Source organism: Mobula birostris, chromosome 27 (genome assembly GCF_030028105.1).
Source record: "Mobula birostris isolate sMobBir1 chromosome 27, sMobBir1.hap1, whole genome shotgun sequence".
In the NCBI taxonomy this organism is placed as follows: Eukaryota; Metazoa; Chordata; class Chondrichthyes; order Myliobatiformes; family Myliobatidae; genus Mobula; species Mobula birostris.
In genome coordinates, this window is record NC_092396.1 from 4,266,191 (window position 1) to 4,294,053 (window position 27,863).

General features: G+C 43.6%; 1 protein-coding gene across 4 annotated transcripts in view; it reads right to left on the reverse strand.

Moving 5' to 3' along the window:
- agrn (agrin) overlaps positions 1–27,863 on the reverse strand; it is a 546,801-nt gene that overhangs the window by 19,928 nt on the left and 499,010 nt on the right. For all 4 annotated transcript variants that reach the window (XM_072245169.1, XM_072245168.1, XM_072245171.1 and 1 more), the window contains 4 exons: positions 25,540–25,651; positions 16,978–17,094; positions 13,984–14,173; positions 4,022–4,109 (listed from right to left, as the gene is read on the reverse strand). In XM_072245169.1, the coding sequence (XP_072101270.1) occupies positions 4,022–4,109; positions 13,984–14,173; positions 16,978–17,094; positions 25,540–25,651 (507 nt within the window). The remainder of the gene's footprint in view (positions 1–4,021; positions 4,110–13,983; positions 14,174–16,977; positions 17,095–25,539; positions 25,652–27,863) is intronic.

The window sequence follows — 27,863 nt, forward strand, 5'->3', positions numbered from 1 at the left end:
AAGCCATTAACTTAATCATAGTACAGAAAGAGGCCCTTCAGCCCAACTCTTCCATGCTGTTGCCTGGCGAGCTGGTCCCGCCTGCTCGTATTTGGCCCATAGCTCTCTGAACCTCTCTTATCCATGTACTTAACCAGATGGCCTCTAAGTGCTGCTAATGTGTTCTGCTTTGCCCCCACACCACCCCCTCCAATCAGGGTCACATGAAGCCACAGGAGCTGGTGGTGGATGGTCATATGAGCAGCTGATTCAAATCACAAGTCCTGGTTGGGCAACCATTGACGCCAGGCAGACAATCTCTGAAGAGTATTGATAATGGCTGGGGTCACCCATCTTGTAAAGACACTGCCCAGAAGAAGGCAATGGCAAACCACTTCTGTAGAAAAATTTGCCAAGAACAATCATGATCATGGAAAGACCACGATCACCTATGTCATACAACATGGCACATAGCGAATGAACCAACGTGTCCATCTTAACCACTATTTCTGCCAGCTCATTCCAAACATGCACCACCCTTTGTGTATAGAAGCTGTTCCTGATGTCCCTCTTCAATCTCTCATTTCTGATCCTAATCCGATGCCTTCTTGTTTTTAGCACCCCAACCCTGGGAAAATGATTATGTGCTTTCACTCTACGTCCCACATGACAATATATACCTCTATCATATCTCAATTTCAGGGAATTATGGACTGGATCTAAAAATATTCTATAAGTGTAATTTGAGGGGAAAACATAAGCCAGTCACCATGAAATCCAAAGTGGAATTCAGAAGGACCTTCTTTACCCAGAGATTGTTCAGAAATTAAGGTTCACTGAGAGGAGATTGTGGCGAATCACGGGACGAACTGCTAAAACATAGTGGGTGAAGGGGACAGAGGACAGTGCTGATTGGTGACGGCTCAGGCAAACACCAGTATTGCTATAGAGTCATAGAGTGATAAGACTGTGGTCATTAAAAGACTATATGTCCCTCATGATCTTTCTTACCTTTATTAGGTCACCCCCCAACCTATTACATTTCAGGGAATAAAGTCCCAGTTTACACAACGTCTCCTGGCAACTCATACCCCCCAGCTTATAAGAGCAAAAGATATAAGAGCAGAAGTAGGCCATTCAGCCCACTGAATTTGCTCCGCCATTCAGTCATGGGCTGATCCAATTCTTCCAGTCATCCCCACTCCCCTGCCTTCTCCCTATACCCTTTGATATTCTGGCTGATCAAGAACCTATCTGTCTCTGCCTTAAATGCACCCAATGACTTGGCCTCCACGGTCACTCTTGGCAACAAATTCCACAGATTTACCACCCACTGGCTAAAGTAATTTCTCCGCCTGTCTGTTCTAAATGGATGTCCTTCAATCCTGAAGTCGTGCCCCCTTCTTGGAAACTCTTTAACTCCAAGGTTTCTTTGTCACATGCCCTGCAGGTAATTGTTGAACTATCCAAAGTTGTTCAGTCCTATGCTTTCTGTTTAATCTTGTCCAGTTTACTTTGACTGGCAAGGGTTTTCAGCTGACTGCGCTTATTCAAAGCAGACTCCCAATGAGCACAGATCCTGGGGTCCGTGTGTGTTCTGAGAAAGATTCATCTCATGGCATCGCTTGGTTAAGCCACCGACGTTCAGTTGGGAATTCCTGTGAAGAAATTCCTGTTTCTGTCTCAATATGGGAATCTGTCATCCCTCCACACCTAGGTTCAGTCGTCTGTAACTAGTGACATTCCTCCTTCACCCAGTCCAGAGTAAAGGAAAGATTAAAGTTCTGATTTAACTCTGGGTTTAAGTTGAGTGATGCCCTCTTGAGATCAGATTGAATAGGAATCCAAAGGGCAACATCTTCCCGCAGAGTGTGATCAGTATATGGAGTGCGCTGCCAGAGGTGAGAGAAAGCCCAGCACAGGCAAATGGAACCAGCTTAAATGGGACTCTGCATCAGGCTGGATCTGTGTTGCCATCACTGTCTGGTTTTCCGCAGGTTTTTCTCTCACAATGTACAAAACTGCAGTGAACTGTCAGCTCAGCTGCCGTTTAGCATCACCGTGGGACTTGTTTGTGCCCAGGACACAGAAGCAAGCTGGAAAAATCATTGTGGACACTACCGACCCTGCAAACTACCTTTTCCAAAATCACCCTTCTGGAAAGCTCTAAGGGGCTATTATATCAAAAAAAACTTCACACCATCTTAAAAGTTTCTTCCTCCGGATAGTTAATCATATTAACTATTCTAGTTAGCCCTCCCCCCCCATCTATTACCCCCATCACTGCACTGTAAACACTTAAAACCACTTTATACAATGCTATTTACATTGTAAATATATGCTGGTATTTATGTATTTATACATATTTTATTTCATATTCATACTTTAAATAACAACTTTATTTTTATATAATTCTTTATTCTTTATAAATATTGAATGTTGTTGTTTTTGTTGCATGTCTCACCCTGACCAATACACCACAGCAAATTCCTAACGCATGTAAATGTATATGGAGAATAAAGTTGATCTTTGAAGAGGAATGGAGTGGGAGTGGATCGGAACTTGGCGGACTATTAGGAAGAGGGATTCAGCCCATGATGTTGTGTTGACCTTTTAACCTACTCCAAGGTCAATCTAACCCTTCCCTCACACATAGCTCTCCATTTTTCTATCATCCATGTGGGAGTGGGTCTAGTTCCATTGTTCTAGCACAGACTCAAAGGGCCGAACAGCCTCCCCATTACTATTCTATGATCCCAAAAACTGATGAGAAGAAAGACCCAGATCCACACACTGGAAACCTGTTTGAAAAGTTAACCACGGCAGGCGTTCCTCTGTAGAGCTTCAGCAAAATGACTGCACGCCATAAATGATGCCTGTCAATACACGGCTCCGTCACAGCTGGGATTTCTGACACGCTGGTCATGAAAACATCATGCAGAGAGGAAGAGCAAGATGAATGAGTTCAGGATCAGGACTTTATACTTACTCTGGGATCTCATTTGCAAGATGGCTTGGGTAGAGAAAACAAGGAGACACATGAGATACAAAACAGACATACACGATGACAGATTGGCACAACAAGTCACATAATGTTGGACAAATTCCAGCAACCAGATAGAACACACAGAGGAAAGCTTTAGACGTTTTAGTAGACCACAATGAACAATAAAATTGCTTTGTATTTGGACAGAACAGTTAGATGAGAACATTTAAAAGTGGTCGACGATACACTTCAACATTAAAGCAATTTGAAGAGCAAGAAATGGCCTGGCTCTTTTCATGGGAAAGGGCTTGAATTCCCTAATCGTGCAGCTTGGAACAACACTTGAACTCTTTACAGTGTGCATTTTACAAGTTACTGAAAGGGATTCAACTCCGCCATGGACCCGGCTGCGAAAGGAGGAGGGTTAGGCATAGGGCTAGCAATCCCATCCTGTAAAAACCCAGATCTACAGAAATGGCAACAGAAGCTCCAATGACCTCATCCCTGGGAGAGGAAGGAGAAGATGGGCTACACCTGCGCCAACTTAAAAGACTGGCCCAGGACAGAGGACTTTGGCTGTCGGGGGGCCTGTGCCCCAGGAGGGGTGATGGGCTTAAGCAAGTCAAGTGAATTCAGTGCTATCCTACAGGGCAGATGTTACCATGAGGTTTTCATTGTAGGCCAGAAAATGACCTCAAAGCTGAATAAAGCCTTGTACCCCCAAACCAGGTATTTATATGAAGGGCAAAAAAACACCACTCTGCATGAACTATAGATCAGAGGGATCTTCTATTGTTTAAGCTAGTCCTTAAGATACATTTCATCATGAGAATGTCTGCAGATAGTTAAATCTGTCAACATATGGGTGGAAAATATAGATCACAAATTCACTAAACCACCTCATTGTGTCTGTGGTATTAAAGCAGATGGCTAACACAGGGGAAGTGCCCACTTGCTCCAGTGATGAATGTTGCTGGGAAACCATAAGGACAAGGTAATCCATTTAGTACCAGACCTGGTGTTGGAAATCATTAATATGAGAGAAACGTAACATACCTCCTTGTCACTGAGTTATGATACTCAATGAATGTACGCCCATTAAATGCAACAGATTCACTTTCACCTGCTGACTTCTCCTCAAGTGCTGTAGAAATGGAGAGAACAAAATAGTCCAAGATTTACACTCAATGGACACATACAGAATAGAAAAAAATATTTTCCATTAATCATCACTCCATGAACCTCCCATACATTGACCTGGATTGCCTCAGAACTAGCACAGTCCCAGTGGTATTAGCTTCCTGAATCGGACTCTGACATGAACTGAACTTCAGAAGACATCAGATTTCCTCAAACTCTTCTGGTGGAGACGAGCCTAGACTTTGCCAACTTTCCTCAGAAGGTAATCTGCCCTAGCAAATTTTCTCTGAACACAGAACATACAATGTTACAGAACGGTACAGGCCCTTCGCGTCACGGTGTTGTTCTGACATTTTAACCTACTCTTAAGATCATTTTAATGCTTCCTTCCTACATAACCCTCCATTTTTCTATCATCTATGTGCCTATCTAAGGGTCTCCTAATGTCCCTAAGGTATCTGCCTCTATCACCACCCTCGCAGCACATTCCATGCACCCTCCACTTACCTCTGACATCCCACTATACTTTCCTCCAAGCACCTTGAAATTATATCCCCTCATATCAGCCATTTCCACCCTGGGAAAACGTCTCTGACAATCCACCCTATCCATGCATCTTATCATCTTGTACACCTCTATCAAGTTTGCTCTCAACCTCCATCACTTCAAAGAAAAAGTCCGAGCTCGCTCAAACTATCCTCGTAAAATACGCTCTCTAATCCAGGCAGCATTCTGGTAAATCTCCTCTGCACTCTCCCTAAAGCTTCCACATCCCTTCTATAATGAAGGGACCAGAATTGAACACAACACTCCAAGTGCAGTCTTTTTAAAGTTTTAAAGAGTTGCAACATTACCTCGTGACTCTTGAACTCAATCCCCTGACTACTGAAGGCCACCACAACAGATGCCGTCTTAACAGTGCTATCAAATTGCATGGCAACTTTGAGGGATCTATGGATGTCGACCCGAAGATATCCCTGTTCCTCAACACTGCTAAGAATCCTGCCGTTAATCCTGTATTCTACCTTTAAGCTCAACCTTCCAAAGTGAATCATTTCACACTTTTCCAGATTGAACTCCATCTGCCACTTCTAGGCCCAGCTCCGCATCCTGTCAATGTCCCGTTGCAACCTATGACGACCTTCTACGCTATCCACAGCACCACCAACCTTCGTGTCATCCGCAGACTTACTAACCATCCCTTCCACTTCCTCAATCAAGTCAAGCTCCTATGCTCTTCTTCAGATGAGAAGACCAGGCTTGTTATTAGCAAAGATGGTTTCTCCTTCTACAGACATTGCCTGACTTTCTGAGCCTTTCAGTATTTTCTGTTTTTGTTTCAGATTTACAGCACCTGCAGTTGTATTTTTATCAACCACGCTCCTGATGTGATATCACCAATGCCTCATAAAAATGAAGGCCAACGTTGTTGCTTGACTCCCTATCAACTTGAACTCAAGAGATTCTGCAGATGCTGGAAATCCAGAGCAATACACACAAAATGCTGACAGAATTCAGCAGGTCAGGCAGCATCAACGGAGAGGAATAAACTGTCAACATTTTGGGCTGAGACCCTTCATCAGGAAGGGGAAAGGAGCCACAGTAAGATGGTGGGGTAGGGGAAAGAAGTACAAGCTGACAGGTGATAGGTGAGATCAGGTGAGGGGGAAGGAAAGTTTGTGGAGGAGGGGAATGAAGTAAGAAGCTGGGTTGTGATAGGTGGAAAGGTAAAGAGCCGACGAAGAAGGAATCTGATAGGAAAGGAGAGTGGACCATGGGAGAAAGGGAAGGAGGAGGGGAACCAGAGGGAGGTGATGGCAAGTAAGAAGAAAAGGGGTAAGAGGGAAGCCAGAATGGGAATAGAAAAATGGAGAACGGGAGGGAGAGAAATTACTCAAGGTTTGAAAAATCGATGTTCATTCCATCAGGTTGGAAGCTACCTCCACAGCTGAGGGAATCAGTGATGAGTTGCTCCCTGTGGAATTCATTACCTTTGCCTCCCTCTGATACAGTGGCATACAAAAGTTTGGGCACCCCTGCTCAAAATTTCTGTTACTGTGAATAGCTAAGCAAGTAAAAGATGACCTGATTTCCAAAAGGCATAAAGTTAAAGATGACATATTTCTTTAATATTTTAAGTAAGAAAACTTTTTTATTTCCATCTTTTACAGTTTCAAAATAACAAAAAAGGAAAAGGGCCCGAAGCAAAAGTTTGGGCACCCTGCATGGCAGTACTTAGCAACACCCCCTTTGGCAAATATCACAGCTTGTAAATGCTTTTTGTAGCCAGCTAAGAGTCTTTCAATTCTTGTTTGGGGGATTTTCGCCCATTCTTCCTTGCAAAAGGCTTCTAGTTCTGTGAGATTCTTGGGCCGTCTTGCATGCACTGCTCTTTTGAGATCTATTCACAGATTTTCAATGAATTTTAGGTCGGGGGGCTGTGAGGGCCATGGCAAAACCTTCAGCTTGCGCCTCTTGAGGTAGTCCATTGTGGATTTTGAGGTGTGTTTAGGCTCATTATCCTGTTGTAGAAGCCATCCTCTTTTCATCTTCGGCTTTTTTACAGACGGTGTGATGTTTGCTTCCAGAATTTGCTGGTATTTAATTGAATTCATTCTTCCCTCTACCAGTGAAATGTTCCCCGTGCCACCGTCTGCAACACAAGCCCAAAGCATGATCGATTCACCCCCGTGCTTAACAGTTGGAGAGGGGTTCTTTTCATGAAGTTCTGCACCCTTTTTTCTCCAAACATACCTTTGCTCATTGGAGCCAAAAAATTCTATTCAAAAGGTTCAAAGGAACATCCAAACAAGCCTGATGCATTTTGGAAACAAGTCCTGTGGACTGATGAAGTTAAAATAGAACTTTTTGGCCACAATGAGCAAAGGTATGTTTGGAGAAAAAAGGGTGCAGAATTTCATGAAAAGAATACCTCTCCAACTGTTAAGCACGGGGGTGGATCGATCATGCTTTGGGCTTGTGTTGCAGCCGGTGGCATGGAGAACATTTCACTGGTGGAGAGAGAAGAATGAATTTAATTAAATACTAGCAAATTCTGGAAGCAAACATCACACCGTCTGTAAAAAAGCCGAAGATGAAAAGGGGATGGCTTCTACAACAGGATAATGAGCCTAAACACACCTCAAAATCCACAATGGACTACCTCAAGAGGTGCAAGCTGAAGGTTTTGCCATGGCCCTCACAGTCCCCTGACCTAAACATCATCGAGAATCTGTGGATAGACCTCAAAAGAGCAGTGCATGCGAGACGCCCAAGAATCTCACAGAACTAGAAGCCTTTTGCAAGGAAGAACGGGCGAAAATCCCCCAAACAAGAATTGAAAGACTCTTAGCTGGCTACAAAAAGTGCTTACAAGCTGTGATACTTGCCAAAGGGGGTGTTACTAAGTACTGCCATGCAGGGTGCCCAAACTTTTGCTTCAGGCCCTTTTCCTTTCTTGTTATTTTGAAACTGTATAAGATGGAAATAAAAAAGTAATCTTGCTTAAAATATTAAAGAAATGTGTCATCTTTAACTTAATGCCTTTTGGAAATCAGTTAATCTTTTACTCCCTTAGCTATTCACAGTAACAGAAATTAGACCAGGGGTGCCCAAACTTTTGCATGCCACTGTATAACTAGAGTTTTACATCACACAACCATGTTTCCAGCCATATTCTTAAGCAGCACAGCACCAACGCATCTGCTAGTGGACATGCTTAGGCACGAACTAAACCCAATCAACGCATAAATTTAGCAACAAGAGGACCATAAATAAGATGCAGAGCCTGAGCTTAATATAAGTCTTGGACACATCTCAAACCAGGCTCTGTTGTAACAAAATCTTGCTTTTTGATAGGGCTGGGTGATTGGAGAGACAACAGACTGCTAAATAAATGGGAATAGAAAAGCAGTTTATACGTCTGTAGTCCTCAAGTTTACTCAACACACTGTAGAAATTTTGACCTCTCTTTTGACATTCTGAGGAGGTATTAGTGGCGTCTGTTGTCAGGAATTCCCTGATCATTAACCAGATACTGTGTCTCCCCACGTGATACTGACTCAAAGAAGCTTGGAAAGTCCCAGATCTGATTGCCCTTTTGCGCTGAATTAGCAAAATGCTTGGCTGTTAAGGATTAACACACCTGACTGGGGTGTGAAGAACGGGTGGGCGGTGGGGGGGCAACAAGGGACAGTGATTCAAGAAAGGATGTGCTGGAACTGGAGAGGTTCTAGAGGAGGTTTTGGGGCAAAATGGCAGTGTAGTGGTTAGCACAACACTTTACAGATCTGGTGACGCGCGTTCAGTTCCTGCCGCTGCCTTTAAGGAGTTTTCTCCCCATGACTGCGTGTGTTTCCTCCATGTGCTTCAGTTTCCTCCCACAGTCCAAAGACATACTGGTTGGTAGATTAATTGGTCCTTGTAAATTGTCCTGAGGTTAGGTTAGTGGTAAATCGGGGGTTGCTGGGAAGTGCGGCTCAAAGGGACAGAAGGGCCTATTCCGCACCGTAGCTCAATAGGTAAATAAATAATGTGGGAAAATGGGATTAATGAAGATGTGAAAAGAGTTAGCACAGATGTGATGGGCCGAAGGGCCTGTTTCTGAGCCGTACAATTCTATGATTCTATGATCAATGTCAGACTCAGACAAGAGCCCGGCACTTGCAGAGACAACCTACACAATCTGAATTTAATAGATACCATTTTCAGCCTGTGTTATTGTTGGAAGACTGGTTGACACATAAATGAAAATTCTCCCTGGACAATAACTGACGGATGCAGGTGAACTGGCCATTAAAAAGCTATAACATACAAAACAGGCAAGCATTTAGCTTCGTATATAGAATATATTTTAAAAAATCACCATTCTGCATTGTTTCTGTATAGTCTGGGACATTATAATTCTGTAAATGAATACAATATGACCTTACTACACTGAATGGTATGTCTAGATGTGAATTACAGCTGGTTTTCTATGTGTGGCACCCATCAATCAACAGCGAGCGAGAGCTTGGTGAACTTAAGCTGAGGCATACCAAACTTTGGACACATGACACTTTGAGTGATGTGTAACTGGCTGCTGTAATTGACCTCTGAACCTACATCACTACACAGCAATTATAGTTGAGAGCTGTAACCTTCTGGTTTAGAACAGAATCAAGCTGAATTTCTTTTTACTATCCATGGGCAGCTATCATCCACCAGTCGTGGTTACCAAAAGATAGGAGCAGAATTAGGCCACTCACTCATTGAGTTTGCTCTGCTATTCAATCATGGCTGACTTATTATCCCCTTCAACCCCATTCTCCTGCCTCCCCCCCCCGTAACCTTTGGCACTCTTACTAATCGAGAGCCTCCACTTTAAATATACCCAATGACTGGGTCTCCATCCGTGACAATGAATTCCACAGGTTCACCACCATCCGGCTGAAGAAATTCCTCCATATCTCTGTTCTAAAGGGATGTCCCTTTATTCTGAGGCTGTGCCCTCTGGTCCTAGACTGCCCCACTAATGGAAGCATCCTCACTACGTCCACTCTATCTCGGCCTTTCAATATTCAATTGGTTTCAATTTTTCCAAACTCAAGCGAGTACAGGCCCATGTTAAGACTCTCAACAGCTGCTGTAATTTGCAGTGTTGGGAACTGATCGGCGGTCCTTTGGGGCAGCAGACAGGGCTTCTGCAGAGACCTGGGTGCAATCCTGACGTCCGGCGCTCTCCGTGGGGCGTTTGCACATTCTCCCTGTGGCCACATGGGCGTTCCTGAGCTACTCAGTTCCCAAAGATGTGACGTTTGATCGGTTAATTGTCCACTGTAAACTGCTCCTTGTGAGTAGGTCAGTGGTAAAATCTGCAGGAGTTGAAAGCGATATGGGGGAGGGAGGGTGTAGAAGAGGTTCGCCAGGAAGCTGCTTGGATTGCACAGCATGCGTTATAAGGTGAGGTTGGACAAACTTGAGGAACACACACAAAACACTGGAGCTCAGCAGGTCGGGCAGCATCTATGGAGAGGAATGAATGTCAACATTCAGGCCTAAACCCTTCATCATGGGCCATGTCACACCATGGTCTTTTCTTCTGCCTCCTCTCGGGGTGCAGGAACACCTCATATTCGGTTCCAGTGAAGAGTCTGGGTCTGAAATGTCCACTGTTCTTTCCTCTTCACAGACGCTGCCTGACCTGCTGAGATACTCCAGGACTTTGTGTTTGTTCCCCGAGACTTCCAGCAGCTGCAGAATCTTTTATGTCATGTTGGATTAACTTGGGTTGTTTTCTCCAGAGCGGCAAAGGCTAAGTTGAGAACTGGTAGAAGTTCTTAAGATTATGAAAGGCGTAGATACAGCAGACAGCTGGTATCTTTTTCCCAAGATTGAACAGTGTGGTACCAAGAGGGCATGCATCTAAGGTTAGAGGAGGCAAGTTCAAAGGATCACGGATTCATTTTATTTACCGCATACATTTACATGTGTAAGGAACTCGCTGTGGTGTGTTGATTAGGGTTGGCATGAGAGAGAAAACAAAAACATTCAACATGTAAAGAGTAAAGAATTATATAAAAAGTTATATAAAAAGTTCTATACAGGGTTGTTATCATGGGTGACTTTAACCTCCCTAATATTGATTGGTACCTGATTAGTTCCAAGGGTTTAGATGGGGCAGAATTTGTTAAGTGTGTCCAGGATGGATTCCTGTCACAGTATGTGGACAGGCCGACCAGGAGGAATGCCATACTAGATCTAGTACTAGGTAATGAACCGGGTCAGGTCACAGATCTCTCAGTGGGTGAGCATCTGGGGGACAGTGACCACCGCTCCCTGGCCTTTATAATTATCATGGAAAAGGATAGAATGAAAGAGGATAGGAAAATTTTTAATTGGGGAAAGGCAAATTAGGAGGCTATGAGGCTAGAACTTACGGGTGTGAATTGGGATGATGTTTTTGCAGGGAAATGTACTATGGACATGTGGTCGATGTTTAGAGATCTCTTGCGGGATGTAAGGGATAAATTTATCCCGGTGAGGAAGGTAAAGAATGGTAGGGTGAAGGAACCATGGGTGTCAAGTGAGGTGGAAAATCTAGTCAGGAGGAAGAAGGCAGCATACATGAGGTTTAGGAAGCAAGGATCAGATGGGTCTATTGAGGAATATAGGGAAGCAAGAAAGGAGCTTAAGAAGGGGCTAAGAAGAGCAAGAAGGGGGCATGAGAAGCCCTTGGCGAGTAGGGTAAAGGAAAACCCCAAGGCATTCTTCAATTATGTGAAGAAAAAAAGGATGACAGGAGTGAAGGTAGGACCGATTAGAGAGAAAGGTGGGAAGATGTGCCTGGAGGCTGTGGAAGTGAGCAAGGTCCTCAATGAATACTTCTCTTCGGTATTCACCAATGAGAGGGAACTTGATGATGGTGAGGACAATATGAGTGAAGTTGATGCTCTGGAGCATGTTGATATTAAGGGAGAGGAGGTGTTGGAGTTGTTAAAATACATTAGGACAGATAAGTCCCCGGGGCCTGACGAAATATTGCCCAGGCTGCTCCACGAGGTGAGAGAAGAGATTGCTGAGCCTCTGGCTAGGATCTTTATGTCCTCGTTGTCCACGGGAATGGTACCGGAGGATTGGAGGGAGGCGAATGTTGTTCCCTTGTTCAAAAAAGGTAGTAGGGATAGTCCGGGTAATTATAGACCAGTGAGCCTTACGTCTGTGGTGGGAAAGCTGTTGGAAAAGATTCTTAGAGATAGGATCTATAGGCATTTAGAGAATCATGGTCTGATCAGGGACAGTCAGCATGGCTTTGTGAAGGGCAGATCATGTCTAACAAGCCTGATAGAGTTCTTTGAGGAGGTGACCAGGCATATAGATGAGGGTAGTGCAGTGGATGTGATCTATATGGATTTTAGTAAGGCATTTGACAAGGTTCCACACGGTAGGCTTATTCAGAAAGTTAGAAGGCATGGGATCCAGGGAAGTTTGGCCAGGTGGATTCAGAATTGGCTTGCCTGCAGAAGGCAGAGGGTGGTGGTGGAGGGAGTACATTCAGATTGGAGGATTGTGACTAGTGGTGTCCCACAAGGATCTGTTCTGGGACCTCTACTTTTCGTGATTTTTATTAACGACCTGGATGTGGGGGTAGAAGGGTGGGTTGGCAAGTTTGCAGACGACATAAAGGTTGGTGGTGTTGTAGATAGTGTAGAGGATTGTCAAAGATTGCAGAGAGACATTGATAGGATGCAGAAGTGGGCTGAGAAGTGGCAGATGGAGTTCAACCCGGAGAAGTGTGAGGTGGTACACTTCGGAAGGACAAACTCCAAGGCAGAGTACAAAGTAAATGGCAGGATACTTGGTAGTGTGGAGGAGCAGAGGGATCTCGGGGTACATGTCCACAGATCCCTGAAAGTTGCCTCACAGGTGGATAGGGTAGTTAAGAAAGCTTATGGGGTGTTAGCTTTCATAAGTCGAGGGATAGAGTTTAAGAGTCGCGATGTAATGATGCAGCTCTATAAAACTCTGGTTAGGCCACACTTGGAGTATTGTGTCCAGTTCTGGTCACCTCACTATAGGAAGGATGTGGAAGCATTGGAAAGGGTACAGAGGAGATTTACCAGGATGCTGCCTGGTTTAGAGAGTACAGATTATGATCAGAGATTAAGGGAGCTAGGGCTTTACTCTTTGGAGAGAAGGAGGATGAGAGGAGACATGATAGAGGTGTACAAGATATTAAGAGGAATAGATAGAGTGGACAGCCAGCACCTCTTCCCCAGGGCACCACTGCTCAATACAAGAGGACATGGCTTTAAGGTAAGGGGTGGGAAGTTCAAGGGGGATATTCGAGGAAGGTTTTTTACTCAGAGAGTGGTTGGTGCGTGGAATGCACTGCCTGAGTCAGTGGTGGAGGCAGATACACTGGTGAAGTTTAAGAGACTACTAGACAGGTATATGGAGGAATTTAAGGTGGGGGCTTATATGGGAGGCAGGGTTTGAGGGTCAGCACAACATTGTGGGTTGAAGGGCCTGTACTGTGCTGTACTATTCTATGTTCTATGTTCTATGTTAAGTTAAAGGTCATATGTGCATGGCAAGTTTTCTTTACACGGGGGGGGGGGGGGGGGGGAGTGCCTGGAACGTGCTGCCAGGGCTGATGGTGGAGGCAGATACGAAAGAGGCATTCCAGAGGTTCATGAGTGTGCATGGAAATGGAAGAAAATGACACTGTGTAGGCAGAAGGAATTAGGTTAGTTGGCCATTTGATTATGAGATAGTAATTAAATAGCTAATTAGTTTGGCACAACATTGTGGGCCACAGGGTCTGATCCCGTGCTGTACAGATGTATGCACAGGGTCGGAAAAAGCTGCAGAATGTTGTAAGCTCTGCCAGCTCCATCCTGGGCAGCAGCCTCCACAGTATCGAGGACATCTTCAAAAGGCGAAGGCGATGTCTCAAACAGGCAGTGCCCACCACTGAGGACCCTGATCACCGAGGACATGCCCTCTTCGCATTTCCACCATGAAGAAGGAGGTACAGCAGCCATTCAACATCTCAGGAACACCTTCTTCCCCTCTGCCATCCGATTTCTGAACGGTCTACGAACCCATGAATACTACCTCACTACTTTTTCTCTCTCTCTTTTTGCCCAACTTAGTTAATTTAATGTTTTATACTGTATATAGTTCTTACCGTAACTTAGAGATTTTGTTTTTATGTATGGCAATATATTACTATCACAAAACACAACATCTGTCAGTGTTATTAAACCATATTTTCTGGTTCTGATCAAACAGTGCAGGTGAGGTTACTTGATGATTGGTGTGGACTCTCTGGGTCACAGGGCACGTTTGCCCACTCTGTCACTCTAGTGTCCTCACAGCAGCCCGGATTACTCTACCTTTCTCACACTGCGGCCCCGAGAAGCCGCGCTGGCACATGCAGTCATAATCTCTCTGTCTCGGGCTGCAGACTCCACCGTTCCTGCAAGGGTTGATCTGTGCAGTGCAAGGGTGTAACCGATAGTTGGAGATGCCGATGGCATTTCGAATATTTTCTCTCTTTAGCAGTGGGATGGATTTTATTGACAGCTGGATATAAATACAGAAGAAAAACATTTGCATATAATGATTGACGTGTTATATGACAGAACACTGGCGCAAAGTTACAAATGACAGAAGCAAAGCTATTTGTTTTTAGATTAACTTTCAAAGACTATACAAATCATCTTCTGGATCAGTTAATTAGTTATTTGCATTTGCAATGTTTGTCTTCTTTCACACATCAGTTGTTTGTCAGTCTTTGTGTGCAGTTTTTCATTGATTCCATTGTGTTTCTCTGCTCTACTGTGAATGCCCACAAGAAAATTAATCCCAGTGTTGTATATGCTGCCATATACATACTTGAATAATAAATTAACTTTTGGCTTTGAATTTTTAAAACCATTTATCATGGTATTTGGAGTATGATAGCAATGCCCCTGAATAATTAGCCAATAGTGTCACAGAGCACTACAGCACACAGACAGGGCCTCTGGCTCAGTTAGTCCGTGCTGCACTGCTATTCTGCATAGTCCCATCAACATCCACCTGGACCATAACCCTCCTTACCCCTCCCATCCATGTACCTATCCAAATTCTCTTAAATTTTGAAGTCAAACCCACATCCACCACTTTCTCTGGCAGCTCAATCCACACTTGCACCACCCTTAATTATTTCACCTTTCACCCATAACCTATGACCTCTCATTCTATTCTCACCCAACCTCAATGGAAGGTTGGGTAAGACTAGGACTAGAGGTCATAGGTTAAGGGAAAAAGTCTGCTTGCATTTACTTTTTCTCTACCTCTTACAATTTTGTACATCTTTATCAAATTTCCCCGCATTCTCCCAAACTCTAGGGAATAAAATTGTAACCTATTCAACCTTTCCCAATAACTCAGGTCTTCAGATCCCAGCAACAGCCTTGTAAATCTTCTCTGTACTGTTTCATTTGGGTGGCAGGGCAGAGATACATCCAGCCAAAGGAGGTGTAAAGCACTCCTTCCCTCCGCTGGCCTGCAGGTCACCCTTGGGCAAGGTATAGGACCTGCTTTGCCCCCTCTAGTCAGGCTCACGTGAAGCCATGGGGGCAGGCGGTGGATGGTTGTATGAGCAGCTGGTGCATATCACAAGTCCTGGTTATGTGACCACTGACGCCAGGCAGACGATCTCTGAAGAGTATTGATAATGGCTGGGGTCACCAGTCTTGTAAAGACACTGCCCAGAAGTTGGCAATGGCAAATCACTTCTGGAGAAAAATTTGTCAAGAACAGTCATGGTCATGGAAAGACCATGATCACCCACATCATATGACACGGCACATGATGATGATGATGATGATGACGACGACGACGACTATTTCAAACTCACTGCTATCTTTCCTATCGGTAGTTGACCAGAACTGCACACAATACTCGGAACTAGGCCTCATCATCTAATGCCACTTAACACACTCGGACAAACTCATCTGAGGAGGTGCAAAGGGCATGGGAAGTCCTTGTGCCCTCTTGGCAATCTCTTGCTGTGATGGATCTCAATGGTCACTTTAGAGGTCGTGCCAGGTATGAGGTATTGGAGCTGTCTGAGAGTGGTTTGAGCCTTGGTGCTGGGGTGTTGACCTGGGATATGGACACTGCTCCACTTATCCCACCAGCAGACTTCGGGCATTTTGTGGTGGTGATATCTCCAGTTCTCTGAGCTGCCCACCAGAGGTACCATCACCTTAAAGCTCACTTTGGTTTGACAAAACAACTGGGGCACAGGCAGGACAGTCTGGGAGGACAATGCAGAAAGACGACAGACTCCAATGATCAGAACTTGGAGTTATGCTTCAAAGGAAATTACATTCCATTAAATCAGGATTACATAGACTCAGTGGCCATTTTATTACGTACCTCCTGTACCAAAATAAAGTGGTCACTGAGTGCATGTTTATGGTCTTCTGCTGCTGTGGACCATCCACGTCAAGGTTTGATGTGCTGTGCATTCAGAGGTGCTCTTCTGCACACCACTGTTGTAACGTGTGGTTATCTGAGTTAATGTCACCTTCCTGTCAGCTTGAACCAGTCTGACGATTCTTCTCTGACCTTTACCCCTGGCGTTTTCACTGCATTTTTTTTTGTTTTATGCACCATTCTTTGTAAACTCTAGAAACTGTTGTGGGTGAAAATCCCAGGAGATCAGTAATTTCAGAGATACTCAAACCACCCCATCTGGCACCAGCTATCAATCCACAGTCAATGTCACTTGGATCACATTTCTTCCCCATTCTGATGTTTGGTCTGAACAACAACTGAACCCCTTGACCATGTTTGCATGCTTTTATGCATTGGGTTGGTGCCACATGATTGACTGTTTAGATATTTGCAGTAACGAGCAGGTGTACCTAATAAAGTGGCCACTGAATATATCTATATTTTAAAAATTCTCTATACTTATTATTTATTTATTAGTTGCATGGTTTGTCATCTTTTACACATTGATTATTTGTCAGTCTTTGTATATGTATAGTTTTTTCATAAATTCTATTGCATTTTTTATTTTCCTGTAAACGCCCAGAAGAAAATGAATCTCAGGGTTGTATATGGTGGCATATATGTACTTTGATAATAAATTTACTTTGACTTTTGACTCTGATCAGAAGTGAAGTAAATAAAAAAAAAAATCCAGGGTGCACTCCACTACAAATAATGACCAGACACATACATTGAGAAATCAAATAACGGTTGGGAGATGTACCGAGAAGATTCCAATTACTGAGCAAAGAACCTAAGGTTAATTAATGATTAATCATCTTTATTCACGTCTCTGTGCTCAATGCAACAAAATTGCTGATGATTCCAATTCTATTTACCTTTTGAATGGCACCCGTGAAGCCAGAGGTGATCGCAGCAGCTCGAGCGAATTTATTGAAATCCGGTGCGCCTCCCACATACAAAGCTTCCTTGAGGTTCAAACCTGTGTGTGGGGCCTTGGGATGAAGAACAGTGCACCTTTAATTATACAAACTTATTGAGAATCAATTTGTTTAGATAATTGCACATCAAAGATGAAACAAAATGTGGCATAATATTTCAGTTGAAAGTCAGCCTGTCACTTTAACAACGCAATTTAATTCTCAGGGTTCGTTGTTAAAAATGAAATGCAGGCTCGTTGCACTGACACCGCGAGCATTGCTCTCTAGAGTCGCATTTAATACAGATAAAATTAACTATGCCGAGTGTGACAGGCCGACTTTAAACTCAAGAATGGTTATGAGCGATGTAACACGGTAATGGTGAAATAAGGCACTAGATGAGGGATGCAGGGCTGGCGAAGGGGATTGAAAAGGAAGCAGAGTGCAATGAAAAGCTCTCTAAATTAGATCCCAAGTGTGGCTCATGCCAAGGAAGAACTTGTGAATAGAAATCAGGTGCATAGAAATGCTGCTGATTAAAACCTCACAAATGAATCTCACTCTCTGATCACAGAACAGCTACCTCTAAGCTTTTTATTCCCTTTCTGAGGAAATTCTACCTTATCTTCACCCACCTACCTTCCCCCTCACCTGTTTCACCCATCAGATTCATTCTTCTTCATCCCTTTACTTCTTCCACCTATCATCTCCCAGCTTCTCATTTCATCCTCCTCCCCCCACCCCCACCTCCTTATTCTGGCTTTTGCCCTCTTCCTTTCCTTTCCAGTCTTGATAAAAGGAGTCAGGTTAAAATGTCAACTGTTTACTCCCCTCCATCGATGTTGCCTGACCTGTTGAGTGCCTCCAGCATTTTGTGTGTGTTACAATCCTCATCAAGTTGTACCATTGGCACGCATGACACACTGAAGGAACTCAGCAGGTCGGGCAGCATCCGTGGAAACGAACAGTCAACATTTCGGGCCGAGACCCTTCGTCAGGCCCGAAACGTTGACTGTTCGTTTCCACGGATGCTGCCCGACCTGCTGAGTTCCTCCAGCATGTTGTGCGTGTTGCTTTGACCCCAGCATCTGCAGGGAATTTTGTATGTACCATTGGCAGTGAATGCCTGACCACTGATGTGCCTGAACGATGTTGTGCTGACCCTTTAACCTCCTCCATTTCAACCTAACCTTTTCCTCTTATCTAGCCCCCTACCTTCCTCCCCTTTTCTCTTATTACATTCCCCACTCTGGTCCCTCTCTTATCTCTTCTCTCGCTCTCAACTGCCTATCACCACCCTCCAGTGCCCTTTCTCCCATGGTTCGCTCTCCTCTCCTATCAGATAACTTCTTCTTCAGTCCATTACCTCTTCCACCTATCACCTCTCAGCTTCTTACTTCATCCCCCCCCCCACCTTCCCCCTCACCCGATCTCACCAATCACCCGTCAGCTTGCACCCCTTCCTCTTCCCTACCTTCTCATTCTGGCATCTTCTCCCTTCCTTTCCAGTCCTGCGGAAGGGTCTTGGCTGATACGTCGACCGTTTATTCACCTCCATAGATGCTGCCTGACCTGCTAAGTTCCTCCAGCATTTTGTGTGTGTTTCTTCGGACTTCTAGCATCTGCAGAATCCCTTCTGTTTAGCTTATCTCAGCACGTTTTGACTTGCAGTGGAAAGGCCTGGACTCACTTTCAATAACTTTTCATCTCATGTTCTTGGTATTCATTGCTTATTTATTTGTTATTATTTCTACTTTTTGTTTCTTGTATTTACTATGAATGCCCACAAAAAATGAATCTCAGGGTAGTATATGGTGACATACATGTACTTTAATATAAATTTATGTTGAACTTTGAAATTTTTCTTTCAGATTGACGTCGCTAGTGACCCATGTCTAGTAAGTAGTTAAAACACACAGCCAGCCATTGTCTCCTGCCTCAGAAAATCAATCCATTGACCTACATAGAATCAATTTCAGAGGAAGGTATAACAAGCGCCCTTTATTATTTAGAGTCATAGTGTTTCACAACATGGGAACAGGCCGTTTGGCCCATCCATATTACCTACTTGAGCTAGTCCCATTTCCCCACATTTGACCTATATCGCTCTAAACCTTTCTCATCTGTGTAATAATAATAAATAAATGTTATTGCTCCCACCTCTACCATTTCCTTAGGCCCCTTGTTTCATATGTCCACCAGCCCCTGCGTGATAAAGGTTGCCCATCGGGATCCTGCTAAATAAGACCATAAATCCATTGCCTTCCCAATCAATTTCCGAACAAGTTTTCCAAATGAGTCTTTTGGTATGTGACCAAAACTCTCACAAATTTCTACGGTTGTACTGGGGGAGCATACTGACCGGTGCATCACCGTCTGGTATGGCGAGGCTGCACTGCACGGGATCGGAAAAAGCTGCAGAGGGTTACAAACACAGCCGACTCCATCATGGGCATCAACTTCCCCAGCATCCAGGCCATCTTCAATAGGTGATGCCTCAAAAGACTTCATTAAGGACATCCATCACCCAGGACATGCCCTCTTCTCATTGCTACCATCAAGAGGAGGAGGTACAGGAGCCTGAAGACACACACTCAACCAGATTTCTGAATGGATATTGAACCCATGTACACTACCTCACTATTTTTTTTTGTTTTTGCTCTCTTTTTGTACTACTACTAATTTAATTAAAATTCACATAATATTTCTCATTGTAATTTATATTTTTTATTATGTATAGTAACGTACTACTACTGCAAAACGACAAATTTCACAACATATGCCAGCGATATTAATTATGAAACATGGTGCTCCGGTTTTAAACATATAAATGGGACAACCTGGATGATCCCAAGCCCAGGTGAGAAAGGAGGAGGACTGGGCAAGGGGTTAGCAACTCCATCCCATAAAAACCCAGAGCAACAGAAACAGCAACAGGAGCTCCAAGGACTTCATCCCTGGGAGAGGGATGTTTGCCTGGAAGATGTATGAAGTCGTGTGGGGAAAGCAGAAACCAGAGGGACAATCAGCCTTCTGTAACTCCAGGACAGAGGGCTCTTTCAAGCTACCGTCAGCTGCCTATGCCCCAGTAGGGAAGATGGGTTTAATAGGAAGAAATGAGATACTAGTCAACTGGGTGCACAGTCAGAGGCATATTCCCAGATTCCTAAATGTACCCTTCCCAAAAGCTGACTGTTAAAAGTTCCAGCTAACAGCTGGTGTGTTTGTGCAGAATTCTGCAGCAGATCATGTCAGTGGCTCGCTCAGACTGGTTGAAATAAAGTAGAATACAAACTCATGACGGGACTGGAGTCCAAATAGAAATTTTCTTCGGGAATTTTTAAAGTTCCAGCTGTCAGGCACTAACATGCCTGAGGGTACAGATTGGGCTAGGTTGTTTTCCATTTTAAGTCAATCAACAAATTTATTTATTTATTTGTTTTATTTAGTGATACAATGTGGAACACACCCTTCCGGCCCACTGAGTTGCCCTGCCTGGCAACCCACTGATTTAACCTTAGCCTAATCATAGGAAAATTTACAATGACCAATTAAACTATGAACTGGAATGTCTTTGGAGTGTGGGAGGAAACCAGATAACTTGGAGGAATCCCACACACACAGGAAGAACATACAAACTTTCGTAAAGAGGATGCTGGAATTGAACTCTGAACTCCGACGCCCCGAGCTGTAATAGTGTTGCGCTGCTACGTCAGCATGGCACCCCAGATATTGGTTTGGAGGCCTTTTATCTTGTCTTCGTTGGGCCCTAAATTACCGAGTGTCAAACCTGACCTTCGACACTGAGGTTAAAGTTCAAACATGATCTAATTGAATTGGCAAACAGGTAAGTTGGGTTGAATAGCTTCTCCCTGCTTCTATTTCTTGTGCCTAGGTACAGCACTGTCACAGGCCCTTCTGGTCCAATGAGCCCATGACACCTAGTTACACTCATGTCACCAATTAACCTTCTAACCCATACGCCATTGGAATGTAGGGGGAAGCTGGAGCACCCGGAGGACACCCATGTGGTTGGAGGGAACAAACTCCGATGCGCTAAAAAAAAAAACAGGCTGCATGCAGCTGAGCTCCTGAAAACAGGACAAAATTAAGCAACACAAGGCAAAATGCTGGAGGAGCTCTGTAAATCAGGCATCGTCTATCTGCCTGGCTACTGATTCTCTCCAGCACTTTGTGTGTGTTGCTCTACATTTCCAGCATCTTCAGAATCTCGTGTCTAACGCAAGATCACATATGTGGTGGATGGATAAATAATGTCAGACAAATTACACACACACACACACACACAATTGTGTGCGTGTAATCAGATATGTGATCACACACAATATGCAGCAACTTTGTCTTTATAGGTAAATTTAGATATTTAAATATATTTTAATTAAAGTTGCAGCTGGCACATCAGTTTTTAACTGTATAAAATGTTCTTGCACTTTGTCTTATAAGGTTAGTTATGTCAGAGTTGCCAATTTTTTGAATCTTCTTTTTCATTTTAGAAAACTAAACTATAAATAAAATGACACTGAAATTATGATAAAATTATGTCATTTTCGACAAGGATAACTTTACTTTTAATGTGTTCTGAAATTCAGTTGAATTCACTGGACACTCATCGTGGTAGCTCCCTATTCAGTAGGTAAGTGTGTAACAGTGACAGTATGGTAGTGTAAGAGTACACTAGTCTAGTGGCACACAAACTTCGGCACATTTTTACTGTCAAAGCTTTTGGTCTATCTTTAAGAAATCTGAATGTAAGAATACTTCATGATTGCCACTGTTCTTTTTATCAAAATAATTTCTTCTTTTACTGGTATTCATATTCAACTAATTTGGTAATTTACTTTTACCACATGGGGCGTTTTATTCCAAGAATATTTTCAAAGATCAGGCTAGACCATAACCTGCATTAAAATAAACACAAGAGTTTCTGTAGATGCTGAAAATCTAAAGTAACACACACAAAATGCTGGAGGAACTCAGCAGGTCAGGCAGTATCAATGTAAACAGTCAACATATTAAGCCAAGACCCTTCTTTAGGGCTGGAAAGGAAGAGGGAAGAAGTCAGAATAAGATTGGGGGAGGGGAAGGGCAGATGTTAGGTGAGACCAGGTGTGGGGGAAGGTGGGTGGGTAGAGGAGAGGGGATGAATGAAGAAACTGGGAGATAATAGGTGGGAAAGGTAAAGTTCTGGAAAACAAGGAATCTGATAGGAGGGGAGTACAGTGTTGATGTTTCAGGCTGAAATCCTTCATCAAGATTCTTAGCATAAATACAAGAGATTCTGCAGATGCCAGAAATCCAGAACAACAACTCAACATGCTGGAGGAACTCAGCTGAGGCAGCATTAAGGGAGAGGAGTAAAGGGTCAATGTTTTGGGCCGAGATCTTCATCAGGACCCTGCACTGGTACTCACATCTATCTTCAAGTTGTTGCTTGTTTCCTACTGCTTTCTGCCAGAGCTTGGAGTAACGATGGCAAGCTCCAAAGCTGAGGCTTTGGAAGGTAAGCTGAGTGTGGTGAGGGGCTCTAAACCCGGGGCAGACCCTTCCTATATCTGAGCAAGTCACTCCTACAATCACCGGGAGATTATTCGTGGCTTCAAGAAAGGAAAGCGGACTGAAAGCACAGCATGGCATCAAATGCAGAGTTCTTTTAACAGGGGCCAACCAGGTTCATTGTGACACACACACACATAAAATGCTGGAGAAACTCAGCAGGTCAGGCAGCAGCTATGTAGAGGAATAAACAGTCGACATTTTGGACAAAACCCTTCATCAGGACTGGAAGGAAAGGGGGGGAAATGTGAGAATAAGGTGGGGGAGTGGAAGGGGGACAAGCTAAAAGATGATAGGTGTAGAACGTGCATTACCGTACATGTTGTGGGCACTACCCAACCTGCCTTTTCCACAAGCTCCCTTCTTGAAAGCACTACAGGCCCTATAAAAACAAAAACTTCACACCATCTTAGAAGTTTCTTCCCCATGTAGTTAATCTGATCAATCATTTTAGTTAACCCTCCCCATCTCCTCTATCGATTACCCCCAACACTGCACTGCACTGTAAACACTTTAAGACACTTTTTATAATTATGTTTACATTGTAAATACATGCTAGTATTTATATATTTTATTTCATATCTATATTTTACTTCTAACTTTTATTAATACAATTTTTATTCTTTATCATTGTTAATTTTTTTTGTTACAGGATAGTATATGGTGACTTACACATACTTTGACAATACATTTACTTGGAACTGTAATGTAAAGGTATATGGCGAATAAAGTTGATCCTTGACCCTTGATCCTTAATAGACACTGCCCCAACACCGTCTCCCCAGCAACCCTGCCTTCATTGCCACTAACTTTAATGACATGGATTCTGAGGAGGGTATACAACATAAAATGAGAGGTTCTATCACGACCACTACATCTAGCAATGGAATTAGATGAACTCGGAATGGGAAAAGGAGATTGTGATCTCTTTGTTCACTTTGTCTTTGTTACCTTGCGTGATTTCTGAAATCCAGAAAGCAGATCAGAGTAAAACACAAAACAGAAACACAAGAGAGAAAAAGGAATCAGTGAGAAACAAGGGAAGAAATGCATATCAAACCATACAGTTACACCAGCCAAGGTATAAATAACACTCCAATGTAAGAGTGCAGAGAAACATGTGAAGGAACAACAGTCAATTCCTCAGGTAATGGGCTTTATGAATAAAGCATCAAATGTTGTATTTTTCATTTTATTCTTTGAACTATAATATTATGCAAGCGCATTACAATTACTCTTTTATTTCAAATCTAAAAATTAAATTGGTCAGCTCACTGAATCACTTCCAAGCCGATATTAGACATCATCTGAGCCTAACAGGACTGTAATGGTTATATTTCACTCCTTTTAAAGAAGTCCCCAACATCGAGGATATCTTCAAAAGACAATGCCTCAAACAGGTGGTCATGAAGGACCCCCATCACGCAGGACACATCCTCTCCTTGTTGCTACAATCAGGGATGAGGTACAGGAGCCTGAAGACACACACCCTATATTTAGGAACTGTTCTTTCCCCCTCCACCATCAGATTTTTGAATGGACAATGAACCAATGAACACTACCTCACTAACGTCCAATGCCCCTCCCCTAACCCCCACCATATGTGGCAAGAGGGGAGACCAGTTCAACAAACTCAAGTTCCCTACCTCTCTGTTCCACAGCAGAACATCAAAATGGAAGAGCATGTCAATAACTCTATCCCTTCCAAACACAACTTGTGTGACTTCCCATGCTTCAAAGACCAGGCATCCACACCTGCTTTTAAGTACTCTATTGGCCTGTCATTATTTTAGCTGTAAGTGGAAATACCCAATTGCTGAACCCTGGCACAGCTCCAGCAATGTGATTGGACCATGTACTTATATATTCTTCAGAGACACAGCACGGTGACAGGCCTTTTCGGCCCAACAAGCCCACACTGCCCCACTCCACCCATGTGACCAATTAACCTATTAACCCTTACGTCTCTGGAATGTGGGAGGAAACCGGAGCACCCAAAGAAAACCCTGCGGTCAGGGGGGAGAATGTACAGGCTCCTTACAGACAGCAGTGGGAATTGAACTTGGGTTGCCAGCACTGAAATACCATTAAGCTAACCACTACATACCATGCCATCCAAGTCCCTTTCCAAACCTTTGACAAGGCAACCAATGCCCAAACTTGAGGAATTTCTTGATCCAGAGGGTGGAGAATCTGTGGAATTGATTGCCACAGGCGGCTGTGGAGGCCAAGTCATTGAGTGTATCTAAAGCGGAGTTTGATAGGTTCTTGATTAGTCAGGGTATCAAAGGTTATGGGATTGCGAGGGAAAGTAAATCCGCCATGATGCAATGGCAGAACAAGTTCGATGGGCTGAGTGGCCTAGTTCTACTCCAACATCTAATGGTCTTTACAACCCCTCCAAAGGCGTCACGGATTTTCAGTTGGCCCAGAATGTTCCTAATGACCCAAGTCCTTAGCGAACACTCTAGAGAACTAATGTATTTTTCACCATCCCTGTGGACCTGTTCAATGGCCTCAAGTGAGCCAGCCACAGACACCAACCTGAGCACACTTCCCCTCTTCCTGTACCATAGTCAGCTGCAGCCTACTCGCCTGCTGGTTCCATTGAAGGAAAGGCCACTGAAAGTGCAAAGCTTGTTCCATCACACGACCAAACTGCTTTGTGCCTTGGAGAAAACATCTGTGGGGTCCACACAAGCCTTTTCCTGACCGGATGGATTTCTCACCCATCTACTACCAGCCAATGAAGATCTGCAGCTTCTTCATCCCGAAGCTCATAGCTACCAGCTCATTAGTAAGGCCAGCCATTCAGAAACCCATTGATGAACAAAGGAATATCCTCAGCTCCTGAGAACATTGTGAAGATACACTTGGAACACATCAAACAACACTGGAAATCTGAGAAGGTTGGAGCTGACGAGAGGATGGTTTCTGTCCACCTACCGGGGATTCGCCAGAGATGGGTTCTCCCTTGTTAATATGCATTAAGCCTTTCCGACCATTCCGTTCTACGGTAACCGTGTTCCATATGTTGAGTGGGATGCGTTCCTTACTCCTGTTTTACAGGAGGAAAGTTATATAAAACTTATTAATATTCTATCTGTAGTTATTGGAAACAGAACACTGTGTAGCAAAGTTTTACCTGATCATAACATTATGCACATTATGTCCGATTTAACAACCGTGCATTCCAAATGCTTATTTTTAGGAAATAGAGTGATTTAAAAAAATATATATATTCTATTTTATTTAGACATACTTCACAGAATAGGTCCAACAAGCGGCACCACCCAGCAACCCACCTACTTAATCCTAGTCTAATCACATGCTAACTTGCACTGAGCAATTAACCTACTAACTCTTGGACTGAGGGAGGAACCGATGTACCCCAGGGAAATCTATGTTCATGGGGAGAGCGTACAAACTCCTTACATTTAGTATTAGAATTGAACTCTGAACTCCAGAATGCTCCTAGCTGTAACAGTGTCACTCTAACCACTATGCTACCCGAGCAGATCGTTGGACAGTGGAGGATTCCTGATCATTGGAAGTGGTTTATTATTGTCACATGTACCAAAATACAGTGAAAAGCTTGTCTTGCAAACTGTTCACACAGATCAGATCATTACACAATGCATTGAGGTAGAACAAGGGAGAACACAAACAGAATGCAGGACAAAAAAGCTATCAAAAAATTGCAATGCAGGTAAATGATAAAGTGCAAGACCACAGCAAGGTAGATTGTGAGGCCAAGAGTCCAATGTATCATTCAAGAGGTCCATTCAAAAGTCTGACAATAGTGCTGTAGAAGCTGTCCTTGAGCCTGGTGGTATGTGCTTTCAGGCAATGGAATTAATTCAGCTTTTGCAGGTAGATTTTCATCCCTGAAGGTTGTAAAGTTCATATACATCTAATTAAAACTACAGATTCCACTTGAATAAATATGTACTGAACGTAATCAATGAATTGTGGAAGATAACTCTGGATGTCAGGATTCTTAAAGGGTGTCAAAGGTTACAGTGAGAAGGCAGAGGAATGGGCTTGAGAGGGATAGTAAGTTAGCCATGATGGAATGCCGAAGCAGACTCAATGGGCCGAATGGCCTAATTCTGCTCTGATGCCTTAAAGTCTTATGGACAAGTTGACTTGTACAGCACAAGAACAGCCAACAAGGACGTCCCTTTAGAACAGAGATGAGGAGGAGTTTCTTTAGCCAGAGGGTGGTGAATCTGTGGAATTCATCGCCACAGACAGCTGTGGAGCCCAAGTCACTAGGTGTATTTAAGATAGAGGATGATAGACTCTGGATTAGTCAGGGTATCAAAGGTTACGGGGTGAAGGCAGGAGAATCCGGTTGAGAGGGATAATAAATCAGTCATGATGGAATGGTGGAGTAGACTCGAGTGCTGAATGGCCTAATTCTGCTCCTTTGTATTATGAGGTTAGGAGTGTTACGTCAAATTTATGAACAAAGTCACCTCATACACCCTTGGGATTCATTTTCCTGTAGGCATTTACAATAAGGACATACGATAGAACTTATAAAGAACTATACATAAACAAAAACTACAAACAACCAAAGTGCAAAAGAAGATAAATTGTGCAAATAAAAAATAATATTGAAAACATGAATCGTAGAGTCATTGAAAGTGAGTCTGTAGGTTGTGGAATCAGTTCAGTGTTGGGGTGATTGGAGTTATCTATGCTGATTCAGGATCCTAATTGTTGTAGGGTAATAACTGTTTCTGAACCTGGTGGTGTGGGACCTGAGGTCCCTGCACCTCCTTACTGATGGTAGTAATGAGAAGAGAGCATGGCCTGGATGGGGAGGGAAAATAAATCAGCCATGATCGAACGTCAGAGCAGACATGATGTGCTGAGTGGCCTAATTCTGCACCTATACTATCAATTTTATGGTCTAAAAGTATCAAAAGATAACAGAGATTCTATAATCAAACAATTTTCAACTTCAGGGATATCTCATAAAGATTTTGTCAGGCCTACAAAGGCAGGCCCTCCCAGTCTGCACACAGTTCATGGGAGTCACTTACAACTCATTTCCACCTTATCACCTGCATTCATTCATTGTGTGCCGTATCGTATAACGTCCGCGATCACTGTCTCATGACCATGATTGTTCTTGGCAAATGTTCTAAAGAAGTGGTGTACCATTGCCTTCTTCTGGGCAGTGTCTTTTGTGGGGGGAGGGGGGGCAAGCAGGTGCTACACCAAGGGTGACCGGCAGGCTGGCAGAGGGAAGGAGCACC